This window comes from Neolamprologus multifasciatus, unplaced genomic scaffold (genome assembly GCF_963576455.1).
Source record: "Neolamprologus multifasciatus unplaced genomic scaffold, fNeoMul1.2 scaffold_30, whole genome shotgun sequence".
NCBI classification, from domain to species: domain Eukaryota; kingdom Metazoa; phylum Chordata; class Actinopteri; order Cichliformes; family Cichlidae; genus Neolamprologus; species Neolamprologus multifasciatus.
The window spans coordinates 67,898-81,054 of record NW_028181992.1 but is presented as its reverse complement, the minus strand read 5'-3'; the positions used below and the strand labels follow the sequence as shown (position 1 = coordinate 81,054).

At 37.7% G+C, this 13,157-nt stretch overlaps 1 protein-coding gene and 1 long non-coding RNA gene across 2 annotated transcripts; one reads left to right on the top strand and one right to left on the bottom strand.

The window, feature by feature from the left end:
• The first annotated feature begins 1,568 nt into the window (after positions 1-1,568).
• LOC146490304 (uncharacterized) lies at positions 1,569-3,347 on the top strand. Its single transcript, XR_014872830.1, has 4 exons — positions 1,569-2,148; positions 2,346-2,490; positions 2,584-2,806; positions 2,907-3,347. It is a non-coding gene; the product is annotated as an uncharacterized LOC146490304 (long non-coding RNA).
• Positions 3,348-6,229: 2,882 nt separating this feature from the next.
• LOC146490303 (uncharacterized) lies at positions 6,230-12,367 on the bottom strand. The gene is made up of 5 exons (XM_085153345.1): positions 10,374-12,367; positions 8,909-9,368; positions 8,134-8,202; positions 7,819-7,965; positions 6,230-7,192 (listed from the first exon to the last, which is right to left on the bottom strand). The coding sequence occupies exons 2-5, from the start codon at positions 9,365-9,367 to the stop codon at positions 6,974-6,976; spliced, it is 894 nt and encodes a 297-aa protein (XP_085009471.1). The 5' UTR covers position 9,368; positions 10,374-12,367; the 3' UTR covers positions 6,230-6,973.
• Between the last annotated feature and the right edge of the window lie 790 nt (positions 12,368-13,157).

Below are 13,157 nucleotides of genomic sequence, written 5' to 3'. Positions count from 1 at the left end.
ATTCACAAAACCCAGGGTCTTACAACACAGACAGCTGTAGTTTCAATGAAGAACATTTTTGAACCGGGTATGGCTTATGTTGCTCTCAGCAGGGTGGACGTCTCTCAGTGGACTGTATTTACAGGACTTGGATGAGAAAAAGATTTACGCCAATCCCGATGGTAACTGCAGCGCTCCTAACCATGAGACAAGCCAGTGTTGAGGAAATGATGCCTCTTCTTCAGGTCAGAGAAACAGCCAGCAGACCTGACACTCTTACACTGATCCATCACAATACAGAGGGTTTGCCATCTCACATCAGTGACATCAAGAGTCATCATGAAATGTGTTAGCAGATGTTTTGTGTCTCACAGAGTCTCACCCTCCAAGGGCTCCTTTGTTGCAGACAGTCTTCATTTGGACGGCTACACATGTTCAAACGCAACAGACATGTGTCCTACACAAACTTTCCTTCACATGGCCAGCAGAAGTGGTGGTGGAGTTGTTGTGTATTTGAGGAATCATTTTCAGGTTCAGGTAAAACAGTATCTGCATAATGTCACTGATCTTGAGTTTTTAGTGTTGAAGGTTCAGGCTCCATTCCCTGCGCTCATTGCGGTTGTGTACAGACCCCCTGACTACAGTTTGACACCGTTCATGCAAAACCTGGTAAGTCTTTTAGATTCACTTGAAATAATGGACTGTCACCCAATAATTGTGTGTGGAGATTTTAATGAGAACCAGTTACAGAGTGGAAGAAAACAGATTCTGGAGCAGTTTCAATCTAGAGGGTATTCACAGCTGATCACTTCTGCCACTACAGACAAGAACACCCTGCTTGACCTAATTTTTATTTCTCAGCCACAGAAAAGCCTCCATTCAGGTGTTCTGAGAACATATTACAGCTACCACAACCCTGTGTTTTGTGTCCTGTCCTCGAGCCAATCATGAAGTCATCTGGTGAGTTTTGAAACAATTACAGATCACGTTTTTTTTTTTTTTTTACAGTTTACTGATTGTAGAGTATGAAAAAGACTTTTCATTGAAAAAATTGTCTGCCTTCTGTTATCATGCCTCTGATCTGAAATGTGCAGCAACATTTATTTTTTATACTCATGTTTTAAATGACTAAATCTACTCTTTTAAAATGCATTTTTTTCATTGATGTAAATTGTCCTCTCTTTTTGTTGATACTTTATTTCACTGTGATGTATGTATCTCAACAAATGAGAGCTTCCTGTGAAAGGGCTTTCAAAATATTAAATAGTAAACAAATAAATCCCTGATAAATGCACGTATTTATTATGGGTCACATGAATAAATACAGACAATTATATTTGCTTGATTATAATAGATTTTGTAGAATCAAAGGTTTTTTCGGTAAATGAGTTTTTGTTGATCATGTTTTACAGGTACAAAAAAATGTAAAAAGTTTTAAACTATCCTTAGGCTACCAGAGATTTCTGTATTAATACATTTAGTGGAGAAAAATATTTTTTACAGGTAGCAGAATGTTTATAAAAACTGATTTAGATGTAAATGAAAAGTTTCTGCATCAATTTTCTGACTTGGCCTTTATCCGGGTGGGTTTGGGTTTGGGTGGATAAAGGCCAAGTCAGAATTCTCTGAGCAGCTGGAAATAGCTGCAAAGACATCAGAAAGCATGGGCTTTAGGTGTAGCCCATACTTTCTGATGCACTAAGTAGATTTACTAACTGACACCCCATACCAGCATTATATTGACACTTGGGGGCTGAGATGGGTGGGTGGGGAGGGTGGGTAGTGTTGAAAGCACTTTATGTTTTGTAGGTTTATTTTCTTCAGACAGGGCACACACAGTCATGTCTCCTTTGTGGCAAAACCTTCAAACGTCACCATCCTCAGCTAAAACAACAACATCGTAACATCATCTTCATGAACTGGCGATCTGAACCTGATCCATCAGTGCTGGACTGCACAGATAACTACATGTCACACAGACACTGCTGTTTTATGAACTTCCATAACAGTGTGTCTTCAATGGAGAAGATCACATCACCTGACCTCCTGCCTAATCTAGAGATCATCACTATGCTGCCACAGTCGACACCTCTGAAACCATCAAGGATGACTTATACTGAGGAAACTGTACTTCCTGTCAGAGTCCAGTGATCTACAGAGCAGAGAGAGGTATGATTCTTTATCTTTGATAAAAACAAAATACAAGTCAGGGCTTTTAATTTAATTAATTGATTCATTTAAACCCTGTTTATTTCATAAATAATTCCACACTCAAATGATTAAACTAGTTGGCACTTTATGACTTTTAATTCACATTTTGGATGAAAAATCTATGGGGTTTTTTCCTACCTCTTCTCTCTGTGCAGGTATTGCTGTCTTCTGAGTTTTTCAGTTTCCAAACTGAGACATTCAAACCTCATCACTTGAGCTTGTGTCTATCTTCACCAATCTTACACTCACATGGTGTGAGATTGCTCTGAATTCTGGTTATTGGCCTGCAGCACGTATGAGGTATTTTAAAATTTTCTCATTGTATAACTTGTTTGTAGTTTTTATGCCTTAATACTAATGAAATGTTGTTGTTTTTTTCTGTATTTTTTTTAGAACAAGCTTGTACAGTGTGCCTGCATTCCAGCTTCTTAGACTCTACACAAGTGGACAGAGTGTCAGTGTTTGACCGCTCTTTTAGACACCAACTTCTGTCACCTCACTGCTACTGATCAGGCACCTCACTCCAGGAAGACAGGGCTGCAAGCCTGTCATCGTTTCCAGTGTGACTTTGCATTCTTGTGGTAGCATCAGATTTTTTTCCCACAAATATTCAACGGTAACACTTATTTCAGCTTATTTATTAAATCAAAAGTCTTCCATTGTGTAAATTATATTTGATATTTGATATGTTTGATATGTTTTTGTCTTTCTTTTAGATTTAGATGCAGTGATCGGATGTGCTGGAGTGGAAAACTGCGTGGAAAACATCTGTTTGTGATGGTATTTAAAATGAGGCTTTAAGGTGACAGTTTCCTTGTGATTTCAGTCCTTTTACTAAACAAAAACATTTTTAATTAACATATTATTTTTTAGCAGCACATCATTGTTCAAAGGTAAATAGAGCCACATGTCACACCAACAATGAATTTTTGACTCTGTTTGTGTCACCAGATTTTACAAACAATATCGGACATATAAAACTGAACTTTGGATTAATGTGCACATATATTGTTTTGTATTTTTGATTGTTGAATAATTATGTTGTAGAAAAATCCCAATCTATTTACCCAAACAACATAACTTGTTTGGGTAAATAGTGGATTAGTGTAATTTTAGTCTATAAGTATAGCAACCTGAATTTGTACAAACACATAGCTCTAAATCATAAATTGTAGGATGCACAATAATGATCATTTGATTACTATGGACATTTAAATCAGAATCTATTGAACCATTACACATATTCTTTATAGAGATTACACAATCTCAAAAAAAGAAAGTGTTTAAGAGGATAAGTAAAGAAAGCTCAAAGTGTGTTTGTATGAATATTGTCTTAGTATGGGGTGTCAGTAAGTACATGAGTATAGAATAGGTGTAACAGTGGTTTTCCACATCTGTGCTTAGACTGCTCTAATACAGCGGTCCCCAACCCCCGGGCCTTGGACTGGTACCGGTCCGTGAGTCGTTTGGTACCGGGCCGCGAGAGTTAAGGCTCAGGTGTGAAATGTATGGTTTTCAGGGTTTTTATTGGTTTTTATTGGTTTTCAGTGTTATTTTGTTATCGTTTTTATTGTTTACTCGGTTTTCCTGGGTCTTTTCACGTGTGTTATGAATAAATCTTTTTTTTCGGTACCGGTACTAGTATTATTTTGTTGTATTTATTCGCGACACCTTAAAGGCCGGTCCGTGAAAATATTGTTGGGCATAAACCGGTCCGTGGCGCAAAAAAGGTTGGAGACCGCTGCTCTAATATATATAGATAATGGGTCAGACATATAGTTTGACCCATTAAGTCTGTTTGAAAAGTTCATGAAGGTCTCATCCAGTGCTATGTGTTTCTGTTTATTATTTTATGAGGTCACACAGCTGACATGAGTCAGAGTAGAACCATGATATTCATGTTAATGAGTCTACTGTTTACAGCTACTTCATGATGACTTTCATCCTTGTCACAGTACTATGTGAAAAGCTGTAAGAGGTAAAGTTAACCCAAATATTATCTGATCATAAGTCACTCTCTAACATTGATTATTTTTCAATATAATTTATTCCACAACAATGTTCTTTATTTTATCCCTGTTTCTTTAAATATGCACATCAATTGTTCAGCTGTGTGACTCTCCATACGTGAAATATATCACAATGTGAACTTCATTTCAACAGTATTCCTTAGTTTGGTACCATATTTATCATCAAATCAGGAAACTGTAAACAAATTGAAAAAAGAAGCTTTTGAAAATTTTAACGTGGCATTTGAATATGTTGTTTATCCTTGCCACACGGTATGTGCAAAAAACTCCAACAAATCAGAGAACATATTTTGCTTCTCACTTCCCATGTATAAATATATATATGTATATGTATAATTTTTTTTAATTTATAGCCTGTGAACATAAACATGGCAAACAAGGATATATTCACAATTCCAATGGATGCTTCAATTGTTTGTATAGATTTTAGATTAATTTGGTCAGTTCATGACGGTCACATTCAGTGATATGTGTTTCTGTTTATCATTACTTTTGAGTGACACAGCTGACTTGAGTTTTGATCAGACAAGAACCATAAAGCTGTTAGTAGTAAAGTTAAACCAAGCAATAACTTATCATAAGTCACTCTCTAACACGGGGCAGTTTTTCAATTATTTATTAATTATTATTCAATTAATTTTCAATGTTATTTATTCCACAACTTTAAAGTTCTTTATTTTTTTCCCCGTTTCTTTAAATATGCACATGTGAATGTCTGTTTTAATTCACTGCCTGTGAATGCCTTTAAAAAAAGCTTCAGGCGCCGCTCCGAGCTGGCAGCCAGTATCAGCAGCTCCAGCCTGACAGAGTCCTTTTTTCCCTTTAATATTTGTTTCTTTGTTATTCTTGTGAATCTTGTTTTTGTTTTTCTATTGTGGACTGTGGACTGAGCTCCCACTTAGGACTGTGGACTGAGCTTTTCTTTTGTGGACTGATCTCCCACAATGGAGCTCAGAATTTTATGGACAATCGTTTTTCTTATTGCATTTTTCACGGCATCTGTGTCCGGAGACTGCGTGGAGATCCAACCTCACATTCTTTACAGCAGAGATCTGTTGTTAGCCAGCAGCTGTTAGCCCTCGGCGCTTCCGCTGTTCTGCCTACCACCGAGCAAGCCAACATCCCCCACAAGGTGAGAAGGGAGAGCGCAGTACTCGGGCCGGGATCAGGCCTCGCAGCAAGGTTAAGAGGTACCGGCCAGCAATTTCATCTGTTATTATGGGGAATGTGAGATCTCTCCCCGACAAAGTGGATGAATTGGCAGCTATGACCCAACATTAGCTGCACACTGTAACCAGCATACTCCAAACACAGCACCCTCTGGCCCTTTTCATGAACTCTGGCAATTTTAATCACATCTCCCTGTCCTCCCTGACATCACATCTGATGAAGACCCTCGAGAGGTTGGTTCTAAACCATCTGCGCCCCTTGGTGAGGTCTTCATTGGATCCGCTGCAGTTTGCTTACCAGTCTGGCATCGGGGTGGAGGATGACATCATCTACCTCCTGCACCGAGCTCTGACTCACCCGGAGAAGCCTGGATGTACTGTGAGGATCATGTTCTTTGATTTCTCCAGTGCTTTCAAAAACATCCAGCCACGACTTCTGAGGGACAAGCTGGAGCTATCAGGAGTGGACCACCACATGTCCCAGTGGATACTGGACTACCTCACAGAACGCCCACAGTATGTGAGGACACAGGGCTGTGTCTCTGATACACTGTCTACTGTACAGCGGCCTCACAGGGAACTGTGCTGGATCTGTTCCTCTTCACCTCCTAGACTGCAGACTTCTCCATCCTCTCCCCACGCTGCCACCAACAGAAGTTCTCTGACAACTCTGCCATAGTCGTCATCACCACAGGTCTGTACTGAGTCCACTGGTTTCAGGAGAACCACCTGCTGATCTACACTTATGTACATTACTTTTCTCAGTTTATATATATACACCCACTTATTGGGAGTTACATGTCTACTTTTTAATGCACAAGTACGATACGCAATCTGCAGTTTTCTAATTATTCTAAATATTCCTAACTATTTAAACATTTTTCAGTATCCTGCTCTGTTTGCACCCGATCTGTACTCAAATTTTAACAACTGTACTGTACTCTGCTTTGGTAACTATTGTCCATGATGTAAATATGTAACAATTGTGTTTCTGTTCTGTGTCCTGTTCTGTTTGTATATGTGGGGTTTTTTTGTGCTGCTGATACAACCACATTTCCCCTTGTGGGACAATTAAATAATTATTCTAATCTATTCTATTCTAATTGATATCATATCCACCCAGAAATCTCGAGTTCATCATTTTGCCCTTCCACAATTATTTGAATTAAAAATTAAAAGAGCAGGAATGTTAAAATCAATAATGAAAGGAATTTGTTGGCTTTTTCAAAAGGTACAAATCAAATATTGTTTATAGACCTGCCCCCTTTATTATCTACAAAATTCAACATTAAGCCTTGATCTGTTCTGTTATTCTTCTTTTTTTAAAAACAACATTTTATAGCCTTCCAGTGTTCTAAAAATTAAAAACAAACACAAATATAAGATTATTATGTAGAATTTTTAATATATAAATACTTAACACTGTAAAATACTAATACTGTTAACTATAGTAGAGAACTTAACAAAATATCATTACAAATTATAAATACTGATAGGAAAAAAAATTCATTCTTTTTAAGTTATAAAATACAATACACATTTTTGAACAAAGTGAACAAAAGTGAACTATACATTTTGTTTAAATTATTCGCACTGATATTTTTGAATATGTACAATTTGGTTTCCTTTTATTTTAATAGTAGCTTTGATTGCTGCCTCCTCCAGCTCCTTATCAAAAGGACTCCACAGATCATTTTGTATGTAAAGGGTCTTTCCATCCTCCAGTAACACCTCCAACTGGTTTGGCATTTCTGCCCCGGCCACACCAATGATGATGATGTCAGCTCTCTCCTCGACTTTTGTCTGTTGACACAGCATAGGCACACATTTAGCCCAGAAAACGTTGGGTTTTTTTATCCAACAAGAAAAAAAGAAAACCTATGGTCATCACGTGGTTTCACTAAGTCACCAAGACACATACATACACACATTATGTCTTGATGCATGCTCAATCATCCAGGTAAGTAAATTCCAAAATGGTTAATTATGTTCACCTGGAGAAAAAATACCCCGCTCGCCCCTGCGGGCGGTCAATCCTTCAAGCTCAGGTCCTCTACCAGAGGCCTGGGAGCTTGAGGGTTCTGCGCAGTATCTTAGCTGTTCCCAGGACTGCGCACCAATATATCCGGTTGGTTAACCAACTGGATATATTGGTGCGGGGTCTCTGTCCAGAAAAGTGCAGTTCTAGGAACAGCTAAGATACTGCGCAGGACCCACAAGCTCCCAGGCCTCTGGTAGAGGACCTGAGCTTGAAGGATTGACCGCCCGCAGGGGCGAGTGGTGAATTTATCTATCTATCTATCTAGTGTGTGTGTGTGTGCGCGCGCGCGTGTGTAAGATAATATAATATATATAATGTTATGTTAAATTTGAAAACATAGTTTTAAACATTTGTTGATAAGACAAACAAAGGTTTAGCTTCTTCATACCTCAATCTTTGTAAATGCTGTACTATGAAGATTTACGCCATAAGAGGACTGTTTCTGCTTAACGTGAGAGACGCTGATGTGGTCTCCCACGTTGAAGTTGTTAGCAGCTGCCTCCCTCCAGAGGCAGATTGTCATCGTAAAACCATCCTGAAATCACAAACATGACAGAATTAAAGATTCATTAATTAATTAAATAATAACAAGTCCAGTAACTAGAAAAAAAGGCTCACAGCCTCATACATTCTGTACCAGCAATGTCAAATTTGTCACATTAGTTTAACCATTTTCAATATAAAACTTAAATTCCACCATTACCTCCTTCAGCTGCAGATTTTTAAGGGGAACGTGTTGTTTTCCCGACAGCACCTTCTTTACAGCAGAAAACTGAAAAGTAAATTGAAATTTAATGTCAGTAATAGTCAGTGTAGTTATCTGTGATAGGTTTTTATTTCTTCAGTAATCTGTTTAGATTATGTTATGGTTGTTGTTAAGTATTCTGCACATGTCATTTATCTTATCAGAAGCAGTTTTATCTGTATCGGTTATTAGGATGTTTTTCATATACTGTGATTATGAAACAGGTTGTAGGAAATCCTTCTATAAACAATACATTTTGCAACTTAGTTTAAGTGACAGCAACATAAATGAAAAGTTTGCCAGTTTCAGGTATACAAAATCTATTTGTTTTCCATTATGCCCAATTCAGGGTACTTTCTGACCATTTCTGTTGTATCTGCTTTTATTTTTATTATAAAGGATATATTTAGATGAAGACTTTTGTGTGAATTTGTATACAGAAGTGTATAAAATAATTATTCTGTTTGTTTTTATTATCAAGTAGAGACTGTTCATTAAAATCTTGCCCTTACAACACAAATGTACGTAGGCACAATGCAAATTGGCTGCAAAAAATACCAGAAATGGTCTGAGGAAAATATTTTTTAAAAATTGTGCTTAACAATCTTAACAGAATTTAGTCTCTGCTTGACAGCAAAAACCCAAATTATTTTAACTGTAAAAACTACCAGCAATAATGGGTTATTTGGAAACCTAAATCCATATAAATTCTTATGGAACCACAAATACTTACCTCCACCACCTCCCCTTGAACTGTCATCAGTCCCTCATTTGTCGAGCTCATCTTGAGTGCGGTGAGAGGAGCAAGAGGATCCAGAAGATCCTCTGCTTCTTTTACAAGACCTTCCCTCACACTTAGGGTCGGTGCCTTAAAAAATTGTGTCCTGGCTGTGACAGTGATGTTGTAAGGGGGGCCTGTGCCCCTGAGTTCGTGGCCTCTCATAACATATGACCCCCCCTCCTGGACCTTAGAGGCATATTCTTCAAACATTGTGATCTTTGTCACAGTTTGGCCATCGGTGATTGCTGCAATGGTGTTCTTCTTTGTTATCAGGGGTGTTGGCGTTCCATCCTTGAAGTTCCAGCTAATGACTTTTAGCTGGTCACAGGACTTTAAAATTTTCATGTGCAGTGGGGGCGGCCGGAAATACGGCATGTCAGGGCGGTTGTTCAGAAGCTTTGTCAAAGCCATTCTGAAAAAAAAAGCAACACAAAAAATATTAAGGGGTTAATACATTTCTGTTATAGCAAGGGTCATATAATATGGTAACACGTGTAGCTTTTGTCTTTTTACTTTCTGATGTCAAACAAAACTCATAAATACCTTTCTGAGGTTCCTGCTTAAAAGTGACAGGCCAAAAACACAGGCCTGTCTAAAAGTATTTTTTTGATATTATACAATGTTGGTTTTAAAATAAAGCTAACAGTTCTAAGACTTCTATGAATTAATCTGAATATTACAGCAGAGACAAGTTGGTGAAAGTAACTTAGGACTGAACTCAAACTCAATGTTTTTTTCTCACCAAATTGTTATTCATTTATTTTTTGTATTTTCTAGCATATAATCTCCTTTGAAAATACTGACAATAAACAAGAAATCATCATATGAAGATTATCTATGCAAAGATTGATGCTGCTGAAGTGAAACAGTGAAATTACAGTTCTATTCACAATTCATAATTTGGTCTGTGGCTTTGAATTTCTAAAGAGCAGAGATGATTTAACTTTATTGAAATGCCTAAATTGTTTGTTGTTTCAGTATACTTTAACCCCCCCATTAGATACTCACAGCTCAAACTTAACATCTTAAAGTTTATAAAACTGTTATAGATCTTGAAGATTTGTCAAATTCGTTAAGATCTTAATATTTCATACAAAAAATTAGGACTGAAATTATTTTTCATTAATACATTTAGATCTTTTTTCAATTAAATACCCATGAGACAATAAGTTCATCAACTATGACACCCACGAATACATTACTGTCAATAGTAAATGTGAATTTATCGATAATGAATTTCTCTGCAATAGAAACGTAACATAGGAAAAAGAAAGAAAAGTCAGATTAAATTTTGGTACTTTGACAGTCTTTATATTGACAGCAAGTTAAATGGCAAGATCTTGTGTCTTGCCCTATATTGTATTATACATATTATAAAGGTAGTAAAAGAAAAAAACCCTCAAAATCCAATACTTACGTTATCCGAAGTTGTTAAGAACAGTAGTCCCTCGAAGTCTCTTAGAAAAATCAAGAAACATCAAATAAGGTTCCCGCCGGTCTTTAAATTGCAACTTGTGACGTAATCTGTTGTCACCCGCCCTGATTGGCTAACTACGATTGTGTTTCGTGATTGGACTGCCTTGTGTTGATTTTATGTTATCACTGTTTTTTTTTTTTTTTTGTTTGTTATTGTTTAACTCGTCTAATTTTAATCATGGAATTATCATTACTATTTTATAAGTCTCAAACGTAAAATTTGAGATTTATAAAATCAGTTATAGGGCTTTGGAGTTGACGTCACGCCGCAATGCATTGTGGGAGCATGCCACCATTTTATCAGGCCATGAATCAAAACAAACACACTCGTTTGGAAGGAAGATACAAACCGTACTTAAAAGCAGCTCAAAACAAAAAGAACTTTATAGACTCAGATTGTGTCGGATGCGAAGAGACGGTACCTGCAAAAAATAGCGTGCATTGGAAACGTGGACCCGTATGAAAAAACGGCAGTGGAGCAGAAACCCCGAAGCCTGATATATTTCCGTACCTGTGGAGTCAGCGCATACACAGCGAACCAGTTTTGCAATTATAAATGTCTGGAGGCGCATATCCGATTAACCAATGGTTGGTTACAAGATTTGGCTATTTTTAGACTCCACGTTGTGAATACGTCGTCATTCAAACAAAGGTAAGTCAGCTTGAGTACTGCCAGTAAAATGTGTTTGATTTCCCTCCGAACATTCAGATTAGTGCAGCATAAATTCATTCATGAGGGGAAATTACAGTGAGAACATGTTGAGGCTCTGTTAGAATAGAATAGAATAATCCTTTAATTGTCCCACAAATTTGGAAATTTGGTTGTAACAGCAGCCAAAAAGACAAATATACAAACAAACAGTACACAGGACACGGAACAGAAACCTACACAATTTTTCTTACATATTTACATTAAGGACAATGGTTACTATAAACAGAGAGTACTGTACAGTTATTAAATTAAATTAAAATAATTACAGGTAAGAGGCAAACCAGGTTGTAGTGCGAATTGGTTAATTAACTAACTTATTGCAGTTACAGCATCTATGTTTGTTGGGAGTTTGAGTGCCATCATCTAGCCCTCTTTGTACCTGGTGGATGTCACAGGCCTCTGCCTCTGAATTATTGTATAGCCATTGTGTGTAAGACTGCCTCTCTATGTGCTTTAGTGCAGACAGAGCAGAGGTTCGGGACCCTGTTGTCTTTATTTCTGATCGGTGTTGGTGTGTAGCTGGCAATGTGTTGTCTGGGCTTACACTGTGCGATTTTTTTTTTTATTATTATTATTATTTTTTGCCCATTTTGAGCCGATTTTTGAGTCGTGCGACCGTTTTGGCGATGGCCCGATTTTGGCCTTCATCGTGCGTCGTGTAGTATACGTGGGGTAACGAGAAGCGATTAACACCTCACGACCAGCTCCCGATCATCCATCGCTTGGTCCTGAGGATTTCAAACCTGTTTGTAAAACTTTGGAAAGCTCATCCGAGCCTTTTCGATGTGGCCTCACAAAATTATCACGACCACAACAACCGTGAAAATAGTTGGATAGACATTGCTGCTCAATCACAGCTGCCTGATCAATGTTTTTCATTAGCAATTTAGCAAAGTTGATGGCGGTGGTGTGCGTGTCTGTGTGAGTGAAAGACAGAGGGAGAGCGAGCGACAGAATTTCTGTTATAACCTTCATTTTATGGACGCACAGTGTGAGCACTCAGGTCGCATCAGAGCATCGGGCCGTATAGTGTGAGACCTGCATCGTGACCTACGAACTTATAACCCCTGCGAGTCAATCGTACAGTTTGAGCAGGAGCTGAATCGCGCGACTGACAAAATCGCAGTGTGAGCCTTGCTCTTTCAATCAGAAATGAAGCTGCAGGTTGTCTCTTGACACCTACACCGAGACAGAGCAACAGTGGGACAAACCCAAACAGCACTGAGATTCATATTCAGGCCTGACCCTTTAATGTTCTTTTCTAACCTGCAATAAATAATATGTTATATGCTTGTTTGAGAAGTATTTAAAAAAAAAATGTTATTGCTTTTTTTCAGGGGTTGGAACCAGGGCCAGATATTAAAATAGTCATCACCAGACCAAGGCTCAATCGAGTCATGGAAGGAGGAATCAGGTGAGATAGTAAGCTGCTGTTATATACAATATTAGTGTACAACAGTCAGGTAACATGCTCCAAGCACAATAGAAAGTGCAATGTTTAAATATAATTAATATAATTATATATACATCCTATAGCAGCTATTCACAAAAGTAAAGACAAACAAACATAAACAGTAAAACTTGTAAACAGACCAAAAACTGTCAGATGTTGACAATCCAGTTAAAAGTGATGAATAAAGTGCTCTAACTTTAAGTGCTCAGGTGAAAAACTATTGTGTGTGGGGTAGTTTTTAAGTGTATATATTGTTGTTGTTATTATTATTGATATTATTATTATTGTCATTATTGCACAGATGACTTTAACAGTACCTCATTTTACCCTCATATTATTATGTGCTATGTGAAATTTCAGCTAACAGAAATAAACTGTACAACAACTTGGCTGGTGACCCACTTCACATCTCCTTGCTAAACACTGGAGAATCATGCAAAGACTTTGATGTAACAGATTGACCTCTAACAGCAACCATGGGCATCAGTGATGAGAAAACCTGTGTTGAGACAGCATTGGTGAGTGTGCTTTCTTACCAGCAGCCCAAATTAGCCACAACA